Raw genomic sequence first — 25331 nt, 5'->3', positions numbered from 1 at the left:
ACAGACTCCACCAAAAAATTCCTAGAACTGATAAATGAATTCAATGAAGTCGCAGAATAGAAAATCTGTTGCATTTCTATATACCAACGTACAGAAATCTGTTGCATTTCTATATACCAATAATGAAGCAGCAGAAAGAAATTAAGTAATCAATCCCACTTACAACTTCACCAAAATCAATAAGATACCTAGGAATAAACCTAACCAAAGAGGAGAAAGACGTGTACTCTGAAATCTGTAAAACACTGATGAAAGAAATTGAAGATGACAAAAATGTGAAGATATCCCCTACTCATGGATTGCAAGAATAAATATTGTTAAAATGTCAATACTACCCAAAGCAATCTATACATTTAATGCAGTCCCTATCAAGATAGCAGCATTCTTCACACAGCTAGAAAAAACAATCCAATAATTTGTATGGAACCAAAAAATACCCCAAATAGCCAAAGCAAGCTTGAAAAACAAAGCTGGAGGCATCACAATTCCAGACTTTGAGTTATATTACAAAGCTGTAGTGATCAAGACAGTATGGTATCGGCACAAAAACAGACATGGAGACCAACAGAACACAACAGAAAACCCAGAAATGAACCCACAACTATATGATCAATTGATCTTCGACAAAGCAGGGAAGAATATTCAATGGAAAAAGACAATCTCTTCAACAAAGAGTATTGGAAAAACTGGACAACCTGCAAAAGAATGAAACTGGACCATTTTCTTACACAAAATAATACACAAAAATAGATTCAAAGTGGATTACAGACCTAAATGTGAGACTTGACACCATAAAAATCCTAGAGAAATACAAGCGGTAACATCTTTGGCATGGGCATAGCAATTTCTTTCTAGATATATCTCCTGAGGCAAGAGAAACAAAAGCAAAAACTATTGGGATTTCATCAAGATAAAAAGCTCCGACATAGTGAAGGATTCAATCAACAAAACTAAAAGGCAACCTACAGAATGGGAGAAGATATTTGCAAATGACACCAGATAAAGGGTTGGTATCCAAAATATATTAAGTATTATAGAACTCAACACCCAAAAAATGAAAAATCCACTTAAAAATTGGCAGATGACATGAATAGACATTCTTCAAAGAAGACACACAGATGGCCAACAGACACATGACAAATACTCAACAGCACTCATCATCAAGGAAATACAAATCAAAACTACAATGAAATATCACCTCACACCCGTCAGAATGGCTAAAATCAGCAACACAAGAAACAACAGGTGTTGGCCAGGATGGGAAGAAAGAGGAACACTCTTTCAGTGTAGGAGGAAATGCAAACTGGTGGAGCCAACTCTGGAAAACCGCATGGAGGTTCCTTAAAAGGTTAAAAAACAGAACTACCCTACCATCCAGCAATTGCACTACTGGGTAATTACCCAAAGGATACAAAAATACTAATTCAAAGGGATACATGCACTCTGATGTTTATAACAGCATTATCCACAATAGCCAAAAATGGAAACAGCCCAGGTGCCTAGTGACTGATGAATGGATAAAGAAGATGTGATACACACACACACACACACACACACACACACACACACACGGAGGATATTACTCAGCATAAAAAGAATATCTTACTATTTTCAACAACGTTGATGGAGCTAGAGAGTATTATGCTAAGTGAAATAAGTCAGTCAGAGAAAAACAAATACCATATGATTTCACTCATATGTGTAATTTAAGAAACAAAACAAATGAGCAAAGGGGAAAAATAGCAAAAGAGAAAGAGGTGAGAGAGGCAAACCAAGAAACAGACTCTAAACTATAGAGAACAAACATGGTTACCAGAGGGGACATGGGTGGGTGATGGGTTAAATAGAGGACCCCAATTAAGGAGTCCACTTGTGATGAACACTGGATGTTGCATGAAAGTGCTGAATCATTAAATTTTACACCTAAAACTAACATAACACTGTATGTTAATTAACTGGAATTTAAGTAAAAATTTGTTTTAATCTTTATTTATTTTTGAGAGAGAAAGAGACAGCAAGCAAGCAGGAAGTCCTATGCAGACTCCATCCCAGGACCCTGGGATCGTGACCTGAGCCGAAGGCAGACACTTTAACCAACTGAGCCACCCAGGCACCCAAATACAAACTTTTTTAAAAAGAAGAAATATCTCCATGAAAAGCAACACACCAAATAAAATGCAAACATAAGAGATTTGCAGTGTCTGAGGAATACAGATTTTATATGAATTTACTTGATCAAAGTGCAAGTTCCCTTGAATTTCTGTTTAACCGCTATTTGGATCAAATGCAAAGAAGTGAAAATTCTACATAAATAATTAGAAAAAAAACTACTACTTATGCATATTAAAAATGCACCACAAATAGGTATAATGTTTGATTCCAGTTTAATTTAAGACTAATAACAAACTACATAGATTACAATAGTTAAAAGAAAAAATGAACAGATTATAGTAATTTATTCAAATTTTTAAAAATTCTAAGGAAACAATTTAATATTTCATGTATGTATTAACTGTTAATTATGACAATTCAGACTTACCTTGGCACAATGCTCATCATTTAAATCCTGTTGCTCGCTCATATCACCCACTACCAGACAGGGTGGATGACTGGGGCTGAAGGCCATGAGGTCGGTCTTGGGCGGGCCCTCCGCGGAGCACACCCTCTGCCGCCTCTGCTGCGAGTACGACCAGCTCCCCACCGCGCTGGAGCACACCAGCGTGGGCTTCCCAGGCGCGCACGCGCCCTCCGCGGGCGGAGCCGAGCAGCGCAGCGCCGTGTACAGCAGCAGCGTGAGCACCAACAGGCTGGACACCGCGCAGATGGCGATGATCAGGTACACGTTGACATCCACCAGCGCCGTCTCGGCGCCAGCGGCGCCCGCCAGCACCCGCGACGACGCCTTGGGCGCCTGGCCGCTCTCCACCAGCGACAGCAACACAGTGGCGGTGGCCGTGAGCGCCGGCTCGCCGTGGTCCTTCACCAGCACCAGCAGGCGCTGGCGCGGCGAGTCCGCCTCGTCCAGGGTGCGCGTCGTGCTGATCTCGCCCGTGTACAGCGCCACGCGGAACGGGCTGCGCGCGCCACCCGCCGCCGGCTGCAGCTCATACGACAGCCACGCGTTGTAGCCAGAGTCGGCGTCCACCGCGCGCACCTTCGCCACCACGTGGCCCGCGCCCACCGACCGCGACACCAGCTCGCTCACAGCGCCGCCGCCGCCGCCGCCGCCGCCCGTCCCCGGCCGCGGCAGCAGCGCGGGCGCGTTGTCGTTCTCGTCCAGCACGAACACCTGCAGCGTCACGTTGCTGCCCAGGGGAGGCACGCCCGCGTCGCGCGCGCTCACTTGGAACTGCAGCAGCTCCAGCTCCTCGTGGTCCAGCGGCTGCAGCGCGTACACCTTGCCGCTCTCCGCGTGCACCGACACGTAGGTCGACAGCGCACGCTCGCCCACGCGCCGCTCCACCAGCGAGTAGGACACCAGCGCGTTCTCCTGCGCGTCGGCGTCCCGCGCAGACACCGTGAAGATGTGGCAGCCGGGCGGGTTGTTCTCCCTCACGAACACCGTGTACTCGGGCTGCGCGAATGCCGGCGCGTTGTCGTTCACGTCCGCCACTTCCACGGACACGCTGGCCGTGGCGGAGAGCGAAGGCGAGCCTGCGTCGCGTGCGGTCACTACCAGAGCATAGTCCGACACGCTCTCTCGGTCCAGGGCGCTGTCCAGCACCAGCGAATAATAATTCTTGAAGGTGGACACCAGCTTGAAGGGGACATGGGGTGTTAGTGAGCAGGTCACTTGCCCGTTGGCACCGAAGTCGAGATCTGACACGCTAATTAGGGCAATAACAGTACCTAATTGAGCGTCCTCTCGGATAGGCAAGGATAAGGAAGTCAATGCAATCTGAGGGACATTATCATTTTTATCCAAAACTTTCAATAAAACAGTGCAATGTCCAGCCATGGGTGGGTGGCCTTTGTCCGTCGCGTCAACACGAATTTTGTATAAATTCAATTTTTCAAAATCTAAATTCCCTTTAGTTACTATTTCTCCAGTATTTGGATCTATTTTAAACCGGTCTCTAACCACGGTTGGAACAAGACTATTAAAAGAGTATGAAATTTCCCCATTCACTCCGTCATCCCGATCAGAAGCATTCAGTCTGATGACTATTGTTCCGTTGCCCGAGTTTTCGAAGATCCTTACTTCATATTCAGTTTGTTCGAAACTGGGAGCATTGTCATTCACGTCCAGCACAGTGACCAGCAGCTGAACAGTGCCAGTGAGCTCAGGTTTGCCTTCGTCAGTGGCTGTCAGCAGTAAGTTATGTTCGGGAGCTTCCTCTCTGTCCAAGGATTTCCTTAACACGAGACCAATTTGTGTATTGTCATCACTGTTTGTTTTCACATCTAGGGCGAAGTATTCGCTAGAACTGAGTTTATAGGTTAAGAGGGAATTGGAGCCAACATCCGCATCTGACGCGCCCTCTAGTGGAAACATAGAATCTGGCAGCCTTGATTCGTAAATCAGCACTCTTTGTTCCTTTAAACGAAACACCGGCGCGTTGTCGTTAATGTCCTTCACCTCCACCTCCACATGGAAAACCTGCAGCGGCCTGTCCACGATCACCTCCAGGTGGATGCAGCACTCCGCGCTCCGCCCGCACAGCTCCTCCCGGTCGATCCGAGAATTCACAAACAAAATGCCATTCTGCAGATTTACCTCCAGAAGGTCCCCGTGGCCTTTGGACGCCACCCGGAAAAGGCGCGGCACCAGCTCTGCCAGCTCCAGCCCCAAGTCCTGGGCGATGCGGCCCACGAAGGTGCCGTGTTTGGACTCTTCGGCGACCGAGTACTGAACCTGGCCGCTGCCCTCCTCCCACGCTGCAAGGAGCAGAAGGGATAGCAGCAGATACTGATATCCCAGTCGGCCCTCCAGGGTAATAACCATGTCAAATACTTGTTTTATTTCCATCAGAAGATCTTGCCTCGCAATTAAGATAAAATCTGTATGATCCCGAGTCTGTTAATCCAATTCTTCTGCGACTGCCATCACTGAGCACTGGTGAAACTAATCAGTAATAAGAGGAATGGATTTTGCATACTGTAATGACTAGATTGACTTCATGGTAGACAGCGACATCATGCGGCTACAAAGGGTAAGAAATGAATTCACATAACCGCGCTAAGCTGTAGTCCTTTAAGTTAAAGAAATTCTTATTTTGCCTTACTTTAATAGTAAATCTCCTTATGTTCGTAATTTGCAGAGCCAGTTTTCTCTCGTCTAATTTCTTTTATTAATTTAGAGTAGGGTGAGGGATCAGATAATTCATAGCAACACAACTTCTCTCGCAATAATTTACTGCTATCAACCAATTCAGAAAATTTGTGATCTGAAGTAGGTTTGGGAATTAGAAGTGCAAGCTATACTACACTCCTTGTGTAGAGAAGAAACATGTGCATATATTTCTGTTATAGGACATGTATTATATTTTGCTCTGAGAAAGAATGGACTGTAATTTTAAATTAACAAATTTTATCCACATTTTTAACACTTTATAGATTATTGAAGTCCATTCTTTCTTTATTTGATGAATATCAAATACTCCCAAGCCTGTTTCTTTTACTTAATAATGGAAGAAAGCTTTAGTGCATATTCTTTACAGCATTTCTAAATTCCCCTCTCCTCCCCCTCTAAACATTTTCCTTCACATACTTCATCACTGCAAATTCTCATGGAATATCTACCCACAATTCTTTGATGCTCTGATCCTTCAGCTGCTCCCAAATGAGCTCATCCTTTTCTCTCAATCTCAACTTTGTATATGCTTTCCTTTAAGTCTTCTCATCCACTTCCAATGTTTCAAATAAGACTTTCACTGAAGGTATTCCCGAACCCACATCTTCCTCCCCCCCCTTCTATGGTTCTCTCTTTTTTAGATATTTTGTTTTTATTTTTTTATTTTGAGAGAAAGAGACAGAAGAGCAAGAGAGAGAGCACAAGCAAGCGGTGGGGAGGGGCAAACATGAACAGATATTTCTCCAAAGAAGACATTCAGATGGCCAAAAGACACATGAAAAGATGTTCAACATCACTCATCCTCAGGGTAATGCAAATCAAAACTACGATGAGATATCACCTCACACCTGTCAGAATGGCTAAAATCAACACAAGAGGGGCGCCTGGGTGGCTCGGTCGTTAAGCGTCTGCCTTCGGCTCAGGTCATGATCCCAGGGTCCTGGGATCAAGCCCCGCATCAGGCTCCCTGCTCCGCGGGAAGCCTGCTTCTCCCTCTCCCACTCCCCCTGCTTGTGTTCCCTCTCTCGCTGTATCTCTCTCTGTCAAATAAATAAATAAAATCTTTAAAAAAAATAAAAATAAATAAAATCAACACAAGAAACAATAGGTGTTATCGAGGATATGGAGAAAAAGGAACCCTCATGCACTGTTGGTGAGAATGCAAACTGGCGCAGCCACTATGGAAGACTGTATGGAGGTTCCTCAAAATATTAAAAATAGAACTACCATATGATCCTGTAATTCCACTACTGGGTATTTACCCAAAGAATATGAATACTATGCTGAAGGGATATATGCACCCCTATGTTTACTGCAGATTAATTACAAAAGCCAAATTACAAAAGCATCTCAAGTGACCATTAAAAGATGAGTGGATAAAGAATATGTGGTATATGTAAATATACAAAAAAATATATATATATACACAAACTCACAACCCTGAGATCAAGAGTCATGCACTCTACCTACTGAGCCAGCAGGGTGTCCCTTAGTAGTCCCATTTTTTTTAGTAGAGAGAGAGAATGCAAGAGGGGATCAGAGAAGGAGGAGAGTAGGGAGAGGAAGAGAGAATCCCAAGCAGACTCCTCGCTCAGTGCCCAGCCTGAGGCAGGGCTCATCCCAAGACCCTGAGATCATGACCTAAGCCAAAACCAAGAGTCAGACACACAACCGACTGAGCCACCCAGGCACCCCAGTTGCCACATTCTTAAAAAGTAAAAACAAGTAGATGAGATTTTAATAGTATATTTTATTTAACTGAATGTATCCCAAATATTACCATTTCAACATGTAAATACTACTTTTGAAAGTATTGATGAAATATATTTCATTTTTAGTTTTGTACTATCTTTGAAATTTGGTGTGCGTTTTTATTTTTTTAAGATTATTTATTTGAGAGGGGGAGAGAGAGAGAGAGCACAAGCAGGAGCCTGAGGAGAGGGGCAGAGGGAGTGGGAGAGGCAGACTCCCCGCCGAGCAGGGAGCCCCATGTGGGGCTCCATCCCAGGACCCTGGGATAATGAACAGAGCCAAAGGCAGATGCTTAACCAACTGAGCCACCCAGACGCCCCTTGGTGTGCAGTTTTAAAATTGAAATATAACTGATATATAACATCATAAAAAAAACAAAAACAAAACATACCAATAATATCTAATTTGAATATGTTAAGATTTTCCCAACTGTGAGAGCTCAAAATTGCTTCTTAGCAATATAATAATTTGTCAATTGAAAAAAAATGCAAGTTAAAGAAAAACTAATCATTGTTCCACTAAATGTTGATGTTAGGGTAAGGGAAAAAATTAGGATATATCTGCAAAGTGGGGCACCATAAATCTGGAAAAAGGAATGTGACACATCCTCAAATACTGATACATCATGATTATCAAGATATATTAAGTAAAACAGAGGAAAAGCGATATGACTATTATGTTTTAAAATAGAAGAGGGGTGCTTATTTGTATATAAAGAAAATATCTGTGGAAAGATAATCAAGAAATTGCAACATTTGAAATAGTCAAGGAAGACCGGGCACTTGGCTGGCTCAGTCAGTAGAGCCTGTGACTCTTGTCTCAGGGTTGTGAGTTCAAACCCCACCTTGGGTGTAGATATTACTTTAAAAAGAAAGAAACAAACAAAAAAAACCTTAGAAATGTACAAGGAGGTATATTAAGTGGCTTGATATTGGAGGTGGAAGGGTAACATTGTAAACCATGTAAGTGTATTTCGTATTCAAAGATAAATGAAACCACTACAGTTAAAAAATAAATCATAAATATCAAATTCATCATGAGAAAAAAACCGTTTAGAGAAACCTTAAAAGAATGATTCAGTGTACAAATATTACATAAAAAGGAAATTAATTTGGTGTAATAAAAATACTAAAATAACTGATATTCAATGGAAAAGAAAAGGCAAAGTGACATAGCTACGTTAAAACATTTCAATGCAGTTGCAATATGAGATTTGAAGGTAAATAACTCCAAATATGTCATACAAGTATCTCCCTACAACATTTCCTAAAGACTGAAAAATTAAAATTTGATTTAGGAAACAATTTCTATCCTGCAAAGAAAAGTAATCCATTCACGCCAACTTTGAAAACCTTAAAAAAGGGAATGTTACTGAAATATATTCATTACTGCAAAGCGATTATCTGCAACAAATTAAAATGAATTCTACGCATAACTGTAATTTTAAGTAAATGAATTAGTACCAATACAGAACTTACATCTGAAATGATAATAATCAAGTATAAAAACATAATTAAATGCCTGTGATGTCCCTCCCTCACTGAGGCCTGGAGCCACGCACCTCAGTCCCTGGGGCCTGCCAGTTTGCTGAGGCTCCTCGGGCCAGATTGTCCAGGAGCTGCACTGTGTCTTCCGTGTGCCCTGTCTCCCTGCTTTCTTTGCCTCTCCCTTCCTTGGCCTGCTGCTCCGCCAGCAGCTCCGTACCGTTTTGTGCACCCCTTCACCCTCTTTCTGAAAAAGCTGTTCTCAGGAAAGAGCTGATAAACTCATTCACTCTCAAAAAAAAAAAAAAAAAAAAAAACAAAACATAAAGATAAGAAGATGGAGGGAAATAATAAATATTAAAGATTTAAAACGAAAATTATTGTGAAAATTATTTTTGAGACTCACGGTGCCTGCAGAGCTGGGACCCTGAGGTAGGCTGGGGCTGAAGGCCATGAGGTCGGTCTTGGGCGGGCCCTCCCCGGAACACACCCTCTGCCGCCTCTGCTGCGAGTACGACCAGCTCCCCACCGCGCTGGAGCACACCAGCATGGGCTTCCCAGGCGCGCACGCGCCCTCCGCGGGCGGAGCCGAGCAGCGCAGCGCCGTGTACAGCAGCAGCGTGAGCACCAACAGGCTGGACACCGCGCAGATGGCGATGATCAGGTACACGTTGACATCCACCAGCGCCGTCTCGGCGCCAGCGGCGCCCGCCAGCACCCGCGACGACGCCTTGGGCGCCTGGCCGCTCTCCACCAGCGACAGCAACACAGTGGCGGTGGCCGTGAGCGCCGGCTCGCCGTGGTCCTTCACCAGCACCAGCAGGCGCTGGCGCGGCGAGTCCGCCTCGTCCAGGGTGCGCGTCGTGCTGATCTCGCCCGTGTACAGCGCCACGCGGAACGGGCTGCGCGCGCCACCCGCCGCCGGCTGCAGCTCATACGACAGCCACGCGTTGTAGCCAGAGTCGGCGTCCACCGCGCGCACCTTCGCCACCACGTGGCCCGCGCCCACCGACCGCGACACCAGCTCGCTCACAGCGCCGCCGCCGCCGCCCGTCCCCGGCCGCGGCAGCAGCGCGGGCGCGTTGTCGTTCTCGTCCAGCACGAACACCTGCAGCGTCACGTTGCTGCCCAGGGGAGGCACGCCCGCGTCGCGCGCGCTCACTTGGAACTGCAGCAGCTCCAGCTCCTCGTGGTCCAGCGGCTGCAGCGCGTACACCTTGCCGCTCTCCGCGTGCACCGACACGTAGCTCGACAGCGCACGCTCGCCCACGCGCCGCTCCACCAGCGAGTAGGACACCAGCGCGTTCTCCTGCGCGTCGGCGTCCCGCGCAGACACCGTGAAGATGTGGCAGCCGGGCGGGTTGTTCTCCTTCACGAACACCGTGTACTCGGGCTGCGCGAATGCCGGCGCGTTGTCGTTCACGTCCGCCACTTCCACGGACACGCTGGCCGTGGCGGAGAGCGAAGGCGAGCCTGCGTCGCGTGCGGTCACTACCAGAGCATAGTCCGACACGCTCTCTCGGTCCAGGGCGCTGTCCAGCACCAGCGAATAATAATTCTTGAAGGTGGACACCAGTTTGAAGGGAACGTGGGGTGACAGGGTGCAGGTCACCTGCCCATTGAGACCGGAGTCGCGGTCGGACAGACTGATCAGGGCGATGACAGTCCCCACTGAAGCGTCCTCTTGGACCGGCAGAGATATGGAGGTTATGACCATCTCTGGGGTATTATCATTCTCATCTAGGAGTTTTACTATTACTTTGCAGTGTCCAGTTAATGGGAATGGACTTCTATCTACGGCATCAATATTAATTTCATATAAATTACAGTCTTCGTAATCCAGTTCTCCCTTAACCGTTATTTCCCCATTATTCGAATCAATTATAAATTTAGATTTGACGTTGTCAAGAACAAGATCACTAAAGAGGTATACTATTTCCTTATTAATGCCGTCATCTGCATCTGAGGCGTTCAGTTTAATAACTAATGTCCCATTTGGTGCATTTTCTAATAATCTGATATTATAAACTGATTTATCAAATTTGGGGGCATTATCATTCGCATCCAATACGTTGATCAATAATTGAACTGTACCTGTTAGTTCAGGTTTTCCTCCATCAATTGCAGTCAGTAATAAAAGATGTTCCTGGATTTCTTCTCGATCTACTGCTTTCTTTAAGACCAGCTCTAAAATGTTTGTTTCTTCTTCATTTGCTTTAACATCCAAATCAAAATATTCATTAGGATTTAATTTGTATCTCAATTCTGCGTTTGCTCCGACATCCATATCAGATGCGCCCTCTAGCGGAAACCGGGAATCCACTATTCTTGACTCTAAAATAAATAATCTTTGTTCCTGTCGGAAAAACCTTGGCGGGTTGTCGTTAATGTCCTTCACCTCCACCTCTACATGGAAAACCTGCAGCGGCCTGTCCACGATCACCTCCAGGTGGATGCTACACTCCAGACTCCGCCCGCACAGCTCCTCCCGGTCGATCCGAGAATTCACAAACAAAATGCCATTCTGCAGATTTACCTCCAGAAGGTCTCTATGACCTTTGGACGCCACTCGGAAAAGGCGCGGCACCAGCTCCGCCTGCTCCAGCCCCAGGTCTTGGGCGATGCGGCCCACGAAGGTGCCGTGTTTGACCTCCTCCGGGACCGAGTAGTGGACCTGGCCGCTCCCGGCTTCCCAGACTGCGAGGAGCAGAAGCGAGAGCAGCAGGCGCGGGGAACCTGGACTTCTTCTCTGGGAATATACCATCGCAAATTCGTTGCAATTTTCAAATGTCTATTGCACTACCACACGATAGCTTTTGGAAACCTAATTCCCAATTTCCTATAATTTTTTATTTGCTCACCTTTTCAGCCTCAGCAGCAGACTAAAAAAAGGAGTAGCCTTTTCCTTTCTGTCTAAGGAAAATAAACTAATTCACTGATTTCCTTTATTGGGAAAGGGGGAAAAAAAAAAAAGCCAATCACCAAACTTGCGGTTTCCAGCGCCATCATGTGGATGAAAGGGTGAGTTTTTACTTTGTTGTGTTTTATTTGCCTTATATTTCCCAATTTCAATGACTTTTAGGTATTCTTTATTTTCCTTATCTCTAATTTAAATACATCGTTAAGATTATAATAAAGAATATCAGTTTTCATTAAAATACTGCAAAATCAATGCTACTTTAGTCGTGCCACACCAGTCTTTACTAGAGTAATTTGTATTGGTCTATTCTATTTAGGGAGTGACTTTATATAATTCCTAACTAAAATTAAAGGTTTTAGTTTTCTACTTATTTTCATATTTAAATATATCTTGTTAAGTTTCTTGAGTGTTTTCTATTATTTTCATGGGATGTTTGTACACTACTTCTATGTTATTCATGAAACAAATTTATATTTCTATTTGCAGCATTTAATATTGGCTTTTTGTTGATGTTATCTTTAAAGTAACAAACTACTTGAATAGCATTCTTGTGTGAGTTACAGTTTGGAAGTCTGATGTTTAAATTGCTAAAAATCCATTTCTTTAATTTCTCCCTATATCAACTACTTTTAATGTTGACTAAAAACTCATATGTGGAGATTTAAAATTTCTAGAGGTCAAAATCATAGTAAAAACACTTTTGGTCAGTATCTTGACACCATTTTTCAAATCAGATGCATCTAGGCAGCATTTCTTCAACTGATAAATCACAGTTCATATAAACTGTGAAAGTACATATCTTTGCTTTTATGCAGCAAATCAAAATACTAATATTTTCCTGTAGATATACTACTCCATAAAGTGTTTGGGTTCCAGTAAAAATTAAATATTGAAAATAAACCACATTATTAACTGGACTATGTTAATTTCATCTCTTTTTAATCATCCTTTTGATTTACTGCATGATACCACTTAGACTTATAAATATGGCCAGAAGAAAATGTCCCAAAAGAAAATGTCACCAATTTTTTCCACTGAAAAGAAATTTAACCTTCTGCTTGTGTCTATACTACCTAGAATTCCTTAAATATTAAAAAGCCTCCTTACCTATGAAGACATTGGGTCCAGGAAATCAATAATTCTATTACTTGACACTTTTACATGTAAAGCATAAACCCCAAATATATTCCTTTTTAAAAAAGATTTTATTTATTTATTTGACAGAGAGAGAGAGATCACAAATAGGCAGACAGCCAGGCAGAGGGAGAGGGAGAAGCAAGCTCCCTGCTGAGCACGGAGCCTGATGCGGGGCTTGATCCCAGGATGCCAGGATCATGACCTGAGCCAAAGACAGATGCTCAACCGACTGAGCCACCCAGGCACCCCCGCAAATATATTCCTTACTTTTGGTTTAAGTTTCATGTGAGACTTGTATTATTTTTGTGTCAATGTATAAAACAAATGTGGAAAAATGGTAATATAAAGAATAGTGAGAAGATAAGAAATTACTTGAAAATACAAAATCAATTGAAATACTTTCACTTCCCAGTATTCAAAGTAGTAAAGAATTAGAATAATGTTACTGGATTCATTTCTTATATAATATTTAACAGTACATTTATCATTCCCTTTAGTTTTTCAAAGATTCTTACTCTCTACTAACATCACTTTCCCCTCAGCATTCAGATCACCCAAACACGAAAGAATCTGAACATTAATCAATTTTCCAGATTATTTATCTTTTACCGATAATGATAATTTGAAAACATTTTAATACACACAGCTAAAAAAACAAAAATGATAATAAATGTGCTGAAAATGTCATCAGTTAAGGTTGATTTACCTTCTATTGTGGAACCATGACTGATGTGAAACTCCAAAACCATGCTATAAATAAATTTACTTTTGAAAAAAGTGAATGTCAAGTATTTAACAGCCAAACCGACAGTGTGATGTTAACTATGTATGCATGGTGATTGATAGAATATTATATTTCAACATTTTGAAAATATACACAATGGGAAAAATGGCATCAACACTTTCATATACTTCTTTCAGTTTGTAATTTTTTTAGGTAAATACATAGATGTTTATTTTTTTAAGATTTTATTTATTTGAGAGAGAGAGCACAAGCAGGGAGAGGGAGAAGCAGACTCCCTGCCAAACAGGGAGCCCGATACAGGGCTCCATCCCAGGCCCCTGGAATGATGACCTGAGCCAAAGGCAGACGCTTAACCAACTGAGCCACCCAGGTGCCCCAATATATAGATATTTCAAGAGAAAACAAGACTCTTGACATTTGACCCATCTTCCCACATCTGTTAGATAATATTAAGTTTTTGAATGATCATCTGCATTAGTCTTTCAATGCTCAACTGTTTAGGAGGACGTTAAGTTCTCAACAATTATAGGCTCTCTGGTCTTAATTCCACAGACAACTCCATAGGTGGAGAAAATTCTTTAAATCTTTTTCCAAACCATTCTTTCAATTAAATATTATAAATTACCTTATTAACTGATCTTTTCACTTGCTAGTTTCTTTAAATTTTTAATTATATTTAAACCTTGTTATAGAAATTAAACTCCTTCCTTGACCATGAATTTAGGTTAAGAAAATCAGGTAGAGTTTTGAGGAATCTCTACTTAATATAATGGGAAGCATTCCAAGAAGATGTTACACTAGAAAATTTAACTTTGCATGGGACTCTAGATGCCCTTCATTACCTACAAAACTCCAGAATGAAATTTTAATAAGCTATATTTCTCTCCTATCTGTAAAAATTTACATAGGTCTACCACACTGCTCAGAAACAACAGGTGAAGGTAAAGCAATCTTTTAGAGATTTATAAATAATTTATGCAGCTGTGTCAAATTTGACCAAAAAATTAATTATGAAACATTATCCTATGAAAGCACATTAGTGCATATGGTATATATATCTTTACATTATTTTTTAATGGTTCAACTTCCCTATAAAATACTGTGCTAAAATATTTATATTTTATATCCACTCTGGGGAGAAAAATCTGAGAGTAATTTCAAAGTACCTCTAAGTGAAAAAGTAAAGTACATTAAGTATAGTTTTTACTCACAATCCTATTGCCTTTATTATTGCCAAATAGGCTCATTTAAAAGTGGAAAGGGACAACAGAGCTAAAATTTAAAACTTTTGGTTCTATTACCTGTATTCATAATAATATCCACGTAGCCTCAAGCAAGTTTTTTATGTCTCAGCCACAGTTTATTCATCATTTAATTGAGATAAATTATGATCTTTTAGGTTATATTCAGTTTTAAAATCCTAGGTCAAGTCAGTAGAAACTTGCTGAGGTGCACGATTCTTAGAGCATTAACCAGTGTCGAGGATGAAAAAGAAGAAAGCAGGGTAATTAAACAGTAATAAACTTCAATAAGCTTGGTTCTTATGATTTAGTGGTGAGGAGGAAGAAACAAAGTTTCAAATAAAGTACAAAATTTTTATTCTACTAACTTTATTTCACATACTACAAAATAGAACTGGGAAATGAGTGGGAAAGAAAAAAATGTTCAGAAAATTTGTAATGACAGACATCATTATAGGAGATAAAAAAGTAAAAGAAATAAAATATTTATTTCAATTAAAACTTTTCCATAAATGCCCTAAATCCATATCTATGAGATATTTATGTTATCCATCTTTTATTTATTTATTTTTTAAGATTTTATTTATTTATTTGACAGAGGCATAGAGAGAGCACAGATAGGCAGAGCGGCAGGCAGAGGGAGAGGAAGAAACAGGCTCTCCGCGGAGCAGGGACCCCAATGCAGGACTCTATCCCTGGACCCTGGGACCATGATTTGAGCCAAAGGCAGCCGCTTAACCGACTGAGCCACACAGGTGCCCCATTATCCATATTTTAAGGAAAATAATGACATTTACAACAACTATAACTTCTCAAACACAATATCCAAAATTCACTATAAAATTATCAGACTTGGGGCGCCTGGGTGGCTCAGTTGGTTAAGTGATTGCCTTCGGCTCAGGTCATGATCCTGGAGTCCTGGGATCGAGTCCCACATCGGGCTCCCTGCTCAGCGGGGAGTCTGCTTCTCCCTCTGACCCTCTTCCCTCTCGTGCTCTCTGTCTCTCATTCTCTCTCTCAAATAAATAAATAAAATCTCAAAAAAATAAAATAAAATTATCAGACTTACCAAGCAAGAGGATCATGAGAAAAAAAATCACAATAAAAAAGGCACACATATTATCCACTTACTACAGTGATCTGATAGAGCACAAATAAACTGTGATTACTATATTGAAATAAACACATACTAAAATAAAGAACTTCACCAGAAAAATGAAACTATTTTCGAAAGGAAAGCTAGAATTCTAAAGCTAAAAAATTTCACAATTGAAGTTTAGATTACATTCATGATTTTAATAGTAGATTGAACTAAGAAGAGAAAAGTGCTGATTTAGAAGATTGGTCAGAACAAATATCCAGCATGTAATAAAGAGACCAAAAATTATCTTCAAAAAACAGAAAGGGGCATAGAAGATATGAGAGATATAGTGAAAATATTTCACACACATATCCCTTGAGTTACAGAAGAAGAGGATAAAAAACATGATGCAGAAGTGATATTTGAAGGCAGGCTGCTGAAATTTTTTCTGCAATGATGAAAGACACCAAGCCACATATTCAAGAAGCTTTCAATACTGCAAACAAGATAAAATCAAAGAAAACTAAAACTGAGCATATAATAAAGCCACTGAAAATCAAAAGAAACTAAAGAAAACTAAGAAAATTATAAAAAAGCAGCTGGAGGAAAAGAAAAAAGGCACACTACCTGAACAATAAACTTACAGCAATTTATTTCAAGAATGGCATTCATTTCAGGGATACCATCTTGAAAGTGCTTGGAAAAAAATCACTTCTAACCCAGAATTTGATACTCAGCAAAACTCTTTTTCAAAAGTGATGATGAAATAAGCATAGTTCTGATATACAAAAAGTTGGAGAATTCTTAACCACCACTAAAGGAAATATTAAAGAATTTCTTCAGGAGAAAAATGATCCCAGAAAGAAAAAAAAAACAAATGTAACTGTACAAAACATGATAATAATGTAATCTATGCCTAGAATAAATGTATAACTGAAAGGCATATACCAAACAAAAGTGGAAGCAGACAAATGGAGTTATTATTCAAGGTCCTAGCATTGTCTGAAAGTGCTAAAAGCACTAATTTAATTTAAATTTTAACAAGTCAGTGATGCTTGTTTTAAAATCCAGGAAATCAATAAAGAAAGTAGTAAAAGAATGTACTGTATAATTGAAAAGATAGTAGAGAAAATGAGTTATTAAAATATACCAATCCAGATAAAGACAAAAAAGGAAGAGAAGTAGGAAGGAATTTTTAAGGATTTTTTAAAAACTACACCGAACATAATTAATGATAAATTAATTTTTTTTAGTTTTTATTTATTTATTTGAGAGGAGAGAGAGAGCACAAGCAGGGGGAGGGGCAGAGGGAGAAGCAGATGGGGGGGAGCTCAATCCCAGGACCCTGGGATCATGACCTGAGCCAAAGGCAGATGCTTAACCGACTGAGCCACCCAGGTGCCCAAAGATAAATTATTTAAATTTTTCCTTTGATTTCATAAATGAGACAAGGTTGCTCAGTATTGCCATTTCTGTTTACCATAATACTAATGGTCCAACTCAATGCCATTAAAGCACACAAAAGATATAATGGGTATAAGAATCGGGAAAGAAAAAGTTACAGCTATCATTATTTGTTGATGGCATGATTGTCTATTTGAAAAATACAAAGCACCTAAAGATAAATTATTAGAATTAATACGATTTTAACAAGTTATCTGGATAATATGTCAATACAAAAACACACTATAGATTCATATGTACCATTTTTTTTTTATTTTGAGAGAGAATGTGCAGGAACAAGGGGGGAGGGGCAGAGGGAGTGGGAAAGAGAGAGAGAATCTTAAGCAGCTCTGAGCTCAGCGCGGAGCCCAATGTGGGGCTCGATTTCACAACCCTGAGATCATGACTTGGGCTGAAATCAAGAGTCAGATGCTTAACCTACTCAGCCACCCAGGAGCCCACATTTCTAAATAGATTCAATGCATTCCAAATAAGAACCTTACTAAGTTATTCTTATGGAATTTATATACAATTTTTGGTTGAAATAAAAGAGGAAACAGGGCATTGATTTAAAAAACCTTTTTTTTAAGTCTAGTAGATTAGAACAACAAAAAAGGTCATACCTATAGAATGGATAATTATTTTGTAAAAACATGGAATTCACTTTTAAGAAATGTTGCTTCAGTTGAATGTCATTGGGGAAAATTAATCTTGACCTGTATGTTACAAAAGACAAAAAAAAAAACTGGAAAAGGATTATATATCTAAGATGAACATGAAACAAAAAATACCAAAGAAATTATCTTCATGACACAGAATAAAGATGAAAAGATTGATAAATGAACATAACTAAAATTAAAATTTTCTATTCACCAAAAAACTAATGAAGAGCAGAAGAATGCATAAGCAAGAAAGATGTTATATCCAGAATATAAGAAATTTTGAAAAACAATAGAAAATGCACCACAATAGAAAAATAGGCAGAGACTTGAATAGCTATTGTACAAAATAAGATATAAAAATGGCCAATAATAATAAATAAAGGGGCTCAACTTCATTTATAAATCAGGAAAAATAAAATGGAAATACTAAACATACCCAGCAAAATGGCAACTATGTAAACAATCTGACAGTGCCAAATTTTGGAGATGATGTAGAGCAATGCACTGCCAGCACAAGTGTAAATGGGTAAAAACATTTGAGAAAGCTGTTTGATATATTAAAGATGAATATATGTATATATTTTATGCTCTACTAATTTCGGTCTTACTTAAATAATAGAGAAAATTGTGCACATGGGCACTGAAATTTTTTTAATATATTTATGGCAGCATTATTTGAAACAGACATAAGGAGAAACAATGCAAAAATCGTCAACAGTGAGATAAACAACTGATACTACAGTGGTAAAATAAACTACTAGAGAGAAAACAAACTAAGTGCACTCCAACTCCACATGGCAATAGGGATGATTCCGTAGAATGATGAATGACAAATACGAAGAACACACAAACACAGGCACACACTAACACATTTTGTGCAATTCTATTTAGATAAAGTTCAGGAAACAGGTAAAAATTAGTAACAGTTATAAAGTTAAAACTGGCTACATTTGGGGGAAAAAAGGGAAAGTGATTTTGGAGGTGCATTTAAGTAGCTTTTTTTTTTAAAAGATTTTATTGATTTATTTGAGACAGGGAGAATGAGAGAGAGAGAGCACATGAGAGGGGGGAGGGTCAGAGGGAGAAGCAGACTCCCTGCCGAGCAGGGAGCCTGAAGCGGGACTCGATCTAGGGACTCCGGGATCATGACCTGAGCCCAAGGCAGTTGCTTAACCAACTGAGCCACCCAAGCGCCCTTAAGTAGCTTCTTAAGTGGAATGGAAGTAACATAAGTTTTCACTTTAAAATGATTGAGTTATATTACATCTGGGCACTTTTTGACATATTATAGGCAAATAAAAGAAAAATGTTCTCTTAAAATTGATTACAACTGAGAATAAATAGATGAAGATGGTAAGCACAAAATGTATAACAGTTATATAAATATGCACTGAATAATGAAGATTTTTAAAAACAACACATATTGCCTTGGGTCTTATTAATTCTGAAATATATTAGCTAAAATGGGTATATAAGAAGTAAAAAAACATGTCAGGGAAATTTCATTCTGAACTTTTTTTAATTAGGAAGAAATTAGTAGAATAAAGGAAAATAAAACATTAGATTAAAAATTCAGATTTAATAAAGGATATTTAAAACTAACCTTTGAAAGGGAATCTCCAGTTACTGGCTGCAGATCCTCTCTGTCCCTAGAGTCAGGTACACTGGGGCTGAAGGCCATGAGGTCGGTCTTGGGCGGGCCCTCCCCGGAGCACACCCTCTGCCGCCTCTGCTGCGAGTACGACCAGCTCCCCACCGCGCTGGAGCACACCAGCGTGGGCTTCCCAGGCGCGCACGCGCCCTCCGCGGGCGGAGCCGAGCAGCGCAGCGCCGTGTACAGCAGCAGCGTGAGCACCAACAGGCTGGACACCGCGCAGATGGCGATGATCAGGTACACGTTGACATCCACCAGCGCCGTCTCGGCGCCAGCGGCGCCCGCCAGCACCCGCGACGACGCCTTGGGCGCCTGGCCGCTCTCCACCAGCGACAGCAACACAGTGGCGGTGGCCGTGAGCGCCGGCTCGCCGTGGTCCTTCACCAGCACCAGCAGGCGCTGGCGCGGCGAGTCCGCCTCGTCCAGGGTGCGCGTCGTGCTGATCTCGCCCGTGTACAGCGCCACGCGGAACGGGCTGCGCGCGCCACCCGCCGCCGGCTGCAGCTCATACGACAGCCACGCGTTGTAGCCAGAGTCGGCGTCCACCGCGCGCACCTTCGCCACCACGTGGCCCGCGCCCACCGACCGCGACACCAGCTCGCTCACAGCGCCGCCGCCGCCGCCGCCGCCGCCCGTCCCCGGCCGCGGCAGCAGCGCGGGCGCGTTGTCGTTCTCGTCCAGCACGAACACCTGCAGCGTCACGTTGCTGCCCAGGGGAGGCACGCCCGCGTCGCGCGCGCTCACTTGGAACTGCAGCAGCTCCAGCTCCTCGTGGTCCAGCGGCTGCAGCGCGTACACCTTGCCGCTCTCCGCGTGCACCGACACGTAGCTCGACAGCGCACGCTCGCCCACGCGCCGCTCCACCAGCGAGTAGGACACCAGCGCGTTCTCCTGCGCGTCGGCGTCCCGCGCAGACACCGTGAAGATGTGGCAGCCGGGCGGGTTGTTCTCCTTCACGAACACCGTGTACTCGGGCTGCGCGAATGCCGGCGCGTTGTCGTTCACGTCCGCCACTTCCACGGACACGCTGGCCGTGGCGGAGAGCGAAGGCGAGCCTGCGTCGCGTGCAGTCACTACCAGAGCATAGTCCGACACGCTCTCTCGGTCCAGGGCGCTGTCCAGCACCAGCGAATAATAATTCTTGAAGGTGGACACCAGTTTGAAGGGAACGTGGGGTGACAGGGTGCAGGTCAACTGTCCGTTCGCACCAGAGTCGAGGTCATACACGCTGATGAGGGCAATGACCGTGCCTAATGGAGCGTCTTCTCTGATTGGGAGCGACAAGGACTTGAATTCGATTACTGGGACATTATCATTGGTGTCCTCAACTTCCACCATAACTGTACAATGGCCAGAGAGTGGGGGTTGTCCTTTATCAATACCCTCTACAAGAATTTCATAGGATTTGCTTTCTTCAAAATCGATATATCCCTTTACCATAATTTCTCCAGTAAGTGGATCTATGTGAAACTTGGATTCCACATTTGGTAAAATATCAGTTGAGAATGAATAAATAATGTCCGCATTCGAGCCTTCATCTAAATCTGAGGCGTTAAGTTTCATTACCGACGTCCCATTAGGAACATTTTCTGGTAATTTCACCGCATAGAGTGTTCTGTCGAAAGCTGGGGCGTTGTCATTGGCGTCCAGCACTTTGATGAGTAACTGAACGGTGCCAGTTAGCTCAGGTTTGCCGCCATCAGTGGCAGTGAGCACTAAAAAAATCTCCGGAGCTTCTTCCCTGTCTAAAGATTTCCTTAACAGTAGCCCAAGACGTTTCACCCGCTCAGGATCGGACGGTTTTTCCAGCGAGAAATACTCATTGGGGCTCAGTGTGTAGGTCAGCATAGCGTTGGCCCGGATATCTGCATCTGATGCGCCCTCTAGTGGAACCCGAGAGTCAATAGGCCTGGATTCTGCCAAAAATAGATTCTTCCGTGTTCCAGGGAACATGGGAGGATTGTCATTAATATCCTTCACCTCTACCTCCACATGGAAAACCTGCAGCGGCCTGTCCACGATCACCTCCAGGTGGATGCTGCACTCCGCGCTCCGCCCGCACAGCTCCTCCCGGTCGATCCGAGAATTCACAAACAAAATGCCATTCTGCAGATTTACCTCCAGAAGGTCCCCGTGGCCTTTGGACGCCACCCGGAACAGGCGCGGCACCAGCTCCGCCAGCTCCAGCCCCAAATCCTGGGCGATGCGGCCCACGAAGGTGCCGTGTTTGGCCTCCTCCAGGACTGAGTAGTGAACCTGGCCGCTCCCTGCTTTCCAGGCTGCCAGGAACAGAAGTGAGAGCAGCAGACGCCGGGATTCCTGGCTGCTTCCCCAGGAAAACTCCATCTCCAGCCCGCAGTGCTTTGTTTTTATTAAGGGATCTTGTTTCAAAATCAAGAAAAATCTTCTAGCTGTTCAGTCCAGTGCCGCTGTATCCTGCATTTCCCAGCATGTGGATGATGGGTGCAGCTTCTTTATAGGAACAGAAGGGATATTTTTTTTTTCCCCTCTCTTAAGATCGATTTTATGGTACAGAGCGACATCATGTGGCTCCAAACCGTAAGTAATGGATTCTGATACCGGTGAGTCTTCCTTTGAGCCATTGCGCATACTTTATAAATACATTTTATACTACTAAGGTCCACAGTTTGTACCGTTGATTGAATGTGACCCTTAGTTTCACCACGACGACAGCTTTTACTTCAATGGAAATCCTTTGTTCACACAGGTTTTAAGTATTTATAGAGACCCAGCTATAATTAACATACATACATTTGTAAACATAGAATTGTTGAAGTGTTGATTAGGAAAATTCTTGATATATTTTATGTGTTCCTGAGAATGGGGGAAAGTAGTTATTAATGATGACACAGTCTTCATCTTTGGACTTCATATTCCTTGTGTTGAAGACTTCAGAGAACCCTCTGCTCTAGGAAACCTCCAATGCCAAGAATAAGCCATTGAAAGAGAACTTTAAAAATGTTGGGATATTTTAAAATGTCTTAAAAAGGGAAGCAAAACTCACCAGCATTTACCTGAAGGTCTTCATTAATTCATCTAAGGGCTGAAAGTGCAAGGAGCTTTAAAGAAGTAGGATGTTGTGGTAAATAATGGGTGTGGAAAAGTATTGCAAAAAATTTTATTAACAAATACACACCTCCCACAAGCAAGATTGGTATTCTTAATTTGTCTCTTAGATTTAGAAATCCTGTCTCTTAAATTTAGAAATCCTGTTCTCCAACGTCTAATAGGCATAAGCTTCTGTTTTCTTCTATAGTGCTCATGTATTTCAGTCAAAGTGGACAATTTCCTGCTTCCAATAATATTTTTCACTAAAAAACTCATTTCATCCCCTAATATCCATCATTTCCAAATGCTTCACAAAGCAACCCCACATTTTATAACGATTTTAAAATTTCTTGACCTCTTAATGAAATGAAGACTTTAATGATTAACCCAATTGAGCAGGTACCTTTACTTTCTTTTATATACTATAGCATACAGATGGAATCACTTGGGTCATTTATTACATTAATATCTCTTTTGTAGGCATTTGAGTATGTGTGTCTAATGACATGGGTGTCATATAATAAGTACAAAGATCCAAATAACTAGAACCTTCTTTTATGAAATATAAACTTTTAAAGAGAATAGTTGTGTCTTATTAGTTTAAGAGCTCAGAATACATACCTAGTATATGCTGAATGTTTACCTAATAGAATGGTCTGGTTCTCTTCAGTTGCCTAATAAAGTGCATTAAATTAAGGTGGTCACAAAGCTAGTTAGGAAAATATTATGTCTTAGCAGCAGCCTCTATAATTTTCCAGAGATACAAAAATATTTTACTTGGACATTGCCCTAATTAAGATATATTTCAATTTCCATATTGAAAACCTGGACTTTAGCTTAGTTTTCATACTGGTTCTTGGTAGTCATGATCTTAGAGACATCCTGAGTTTTAATACTCAATGAAGAGTTCTCAATCAATAGAGCACAATATATTTTCCTGACATAAGAAAACTTAAAAGGTCATGATGGTGATTATTTTCAAACTTTTCCAACTTTCTTTGCCTCTTACATTCATAAACCTCTTTCCCTCATGGTTGATTAGAACAAAAAAAAATCAATCTACTGAAAATAGCTTTAGGCTTCCATTTTATGAAGAGCCACACTCACACACACAAAAACATCTTTTCTGAATTAAAACATGAATCAGACTCTGTTTCTCTGTTTGAGGACTGAAACTGTAGATTTGTACAAAATGACCATAAAAGTCAAACACTGGAAGAAACCAAAAGAGACTCCCTGTCCACTTACTTTATTTTGAAAATAATTAAATGCATATATGAGGAATGCGACAAAATATAAAGAATATTTATGTGAGAACTATTAGTATTCATCTGTAGAGCAGCAATATATCTCTAAAGAGAAAAACTCAAAAGTCTTTAAAATGTCTTATTAACTGAGAATCTTGTTAGACAAGAATTTGAAGAGGAGAGCTCAATTTGAAAACTGAAGTCCCACATCCTGGGAGAGAAGAACTTTGGATGACCCTACTAATTACAACAGGATGAAAACCAGCCCAAATGAAATAACATGTGAACTCAGATGGGACATGCTGTGGCTAACAGTTGATGGACAGGGGTCAACAAAGGACAGTGACAGAAAAGGAAATTAAAATAGGAAAAAAGAGGATTATTTCTCTATTGTTATGTTAGTCTCACTCACAATGTCACTGAGTATTAACCAGGTTTCAGCAAGGAAGCTTGTACAGGAAGTAGGAAGTTGTAGTTATAATTTGTGTAGAAAAATAGTCCATATAATTGTATACACTGGAACCCAAATAACCTCCCACAAGAAGGTTAGTATTCTCTTTTTATCTTTCATGGTTTAGAAATAATCACTTGTTTTCTAGTCTGTAATATGGCTAAGATTCAGTTTCCAGGGGCAAGAAAACTTGAATGGAAGTCCATCTATTTGGAGAAATTATCAAATGCCAAATAGGGAAATGACTACAAAACAATCTCATTTTGTTTTATTTGGTTCTAGTTATTTGGAGTTTTTATGTACTGTATAACACACATTTTATGTACTATATAACACACATTAATGGACAGGTTGGTATTCAGAGGAAAATACTCACGAGTAATAACACTAAGTAATTAACTTATTGGAGTTTTTGGACATTAGCATCCTTAATACTGTTTGCAAAATAGGTCAATGATTAATAAGTTTGCTAGTAGAATAGTTTTTTTTAAAGATTTTATTTATTTATTTGACAGAGAGAGACACAGTGAGAGAGGAAACACAAGCAGGGGGAGCGGGAGAGGGAGAAGCAGGCCTCCCGCTGAGCAGGGAGCCTGATGCGGGGCTCAATCCCAGGACCCTGGGATCATGACCTGAGCGAATGCAGACACTTAACGACTGAGCCACCCAGGCATCCCTAGAACAGTTTTTTTTAAGATTTATTTATTTATTTTAGAGAGAGAGAGCACGGGGTGGGGGGCAGAGGCAGAGGAAGACACAGTCTTAAGTAGACTCCCCACGGACGGCGGAGCCCCACTAGGGGCTAGATCTCAGGATTCTGAGATCAGGACCTGAGCTGAAACCAAGAGTCAGATGCTTAACGGACTATGCTACCCAGGCGCCCCTAATAGTTTTAAAATTAGATACAGAGTAGTATACTCAACAAATTGTTCTGATGGAAAACAATTCTTAACAAAATTAATAATATACTTTCAAAAAGAATATTTTCTAAATGATGATATACGGGAGTATAAAATTTCACTTCCTATTGATTTTTTCAATGCTTACTAATAAAAGTAGTGAGAAACTTAAGATGTACAAAGATATGATGCTAAAGCAATAAAATTATTATTATGGTGTGTGTGGTTTTCTTTACCCAATTGGAAAACTAGC

The 25331-nt window shown here is 41.4% G+C and overlaps 3 protein-coding genes across 3 annotated transcripts; all 3 read right to left on the bottom strand.

The window, feature by feature from the left end:
- Window positions 1-2515: 2515 nt before the first annotated feature.
- Window positions 2516-4987, bottom strand: LOC148164318 (protocadherin alpha-6-like). The gene has a single exon (XM_088023167.1). The coding sequence runs from the start codon at window positions 4967-4969 to the stop codon at window positions 2516-2518; it is 2454 nt and encodes an 817-aa protein (XP_087879293.1). The 5' UTR covers window positions 4970-4987.
- An 82-nt stretch (window positions 4988-5069) lies between these two features.
- On the bottom strand, window positions 5070-11293 carry LOC148164317 (protocadherin alpha-5-like). Its single transcript, XM_088023166.1, has 2 exons — window positions 8936-11293; window positions 5070-5144 (listed from the first exon to the last, which is right to left on the bottom strand). The coding sequence occupies exons 1-2, from the start codon at window positions 11291-11293 to the stop codon at window positions 5070-5072; spliced, it is 2433 nt and encodes an 810-aa protein (XP_087879292.1).
- Window positions 11294-19322: 8029 nt separating this feature from the next.
- On the bottom strand, window positions 19323-21758 carry LOC148164316 (protocadherin alpha-4-like). Its single transcript, XM_088023165.1, has one exon. The coding sequence runs from the start codon at window positions 21756-21758 to the stop codon at window positions 19323-19325; it is 2436 nt and encodes an 811-aa protein (XP_087879291.1).
- Between the last annotated feature and the right edge of the window lie 3573 nt (window positions 21759-25331).

Source organism: Eumetopias jubatus, unplaced genomic scaffold, assembly GCF_037043125.1.
Source record: "Eumetopias jubatus isolate StellerSeaLion01/CBP00866 unplaced genomic scaffold, mEumJub1_p1.0 scaffold_5, whole genome shotgun sequence".
Classification (NCBI taxonomy): Eukaryota; Metazoa; Chordata; class Mammalia; order Carnivora; family Otariidae; genus Eumetopias; species Eumetopias jubatus.
Note: the sequence above shows the minus strand (reverse complement) of the source record. Positions and strands in the feature narration are given on the sequence as shown.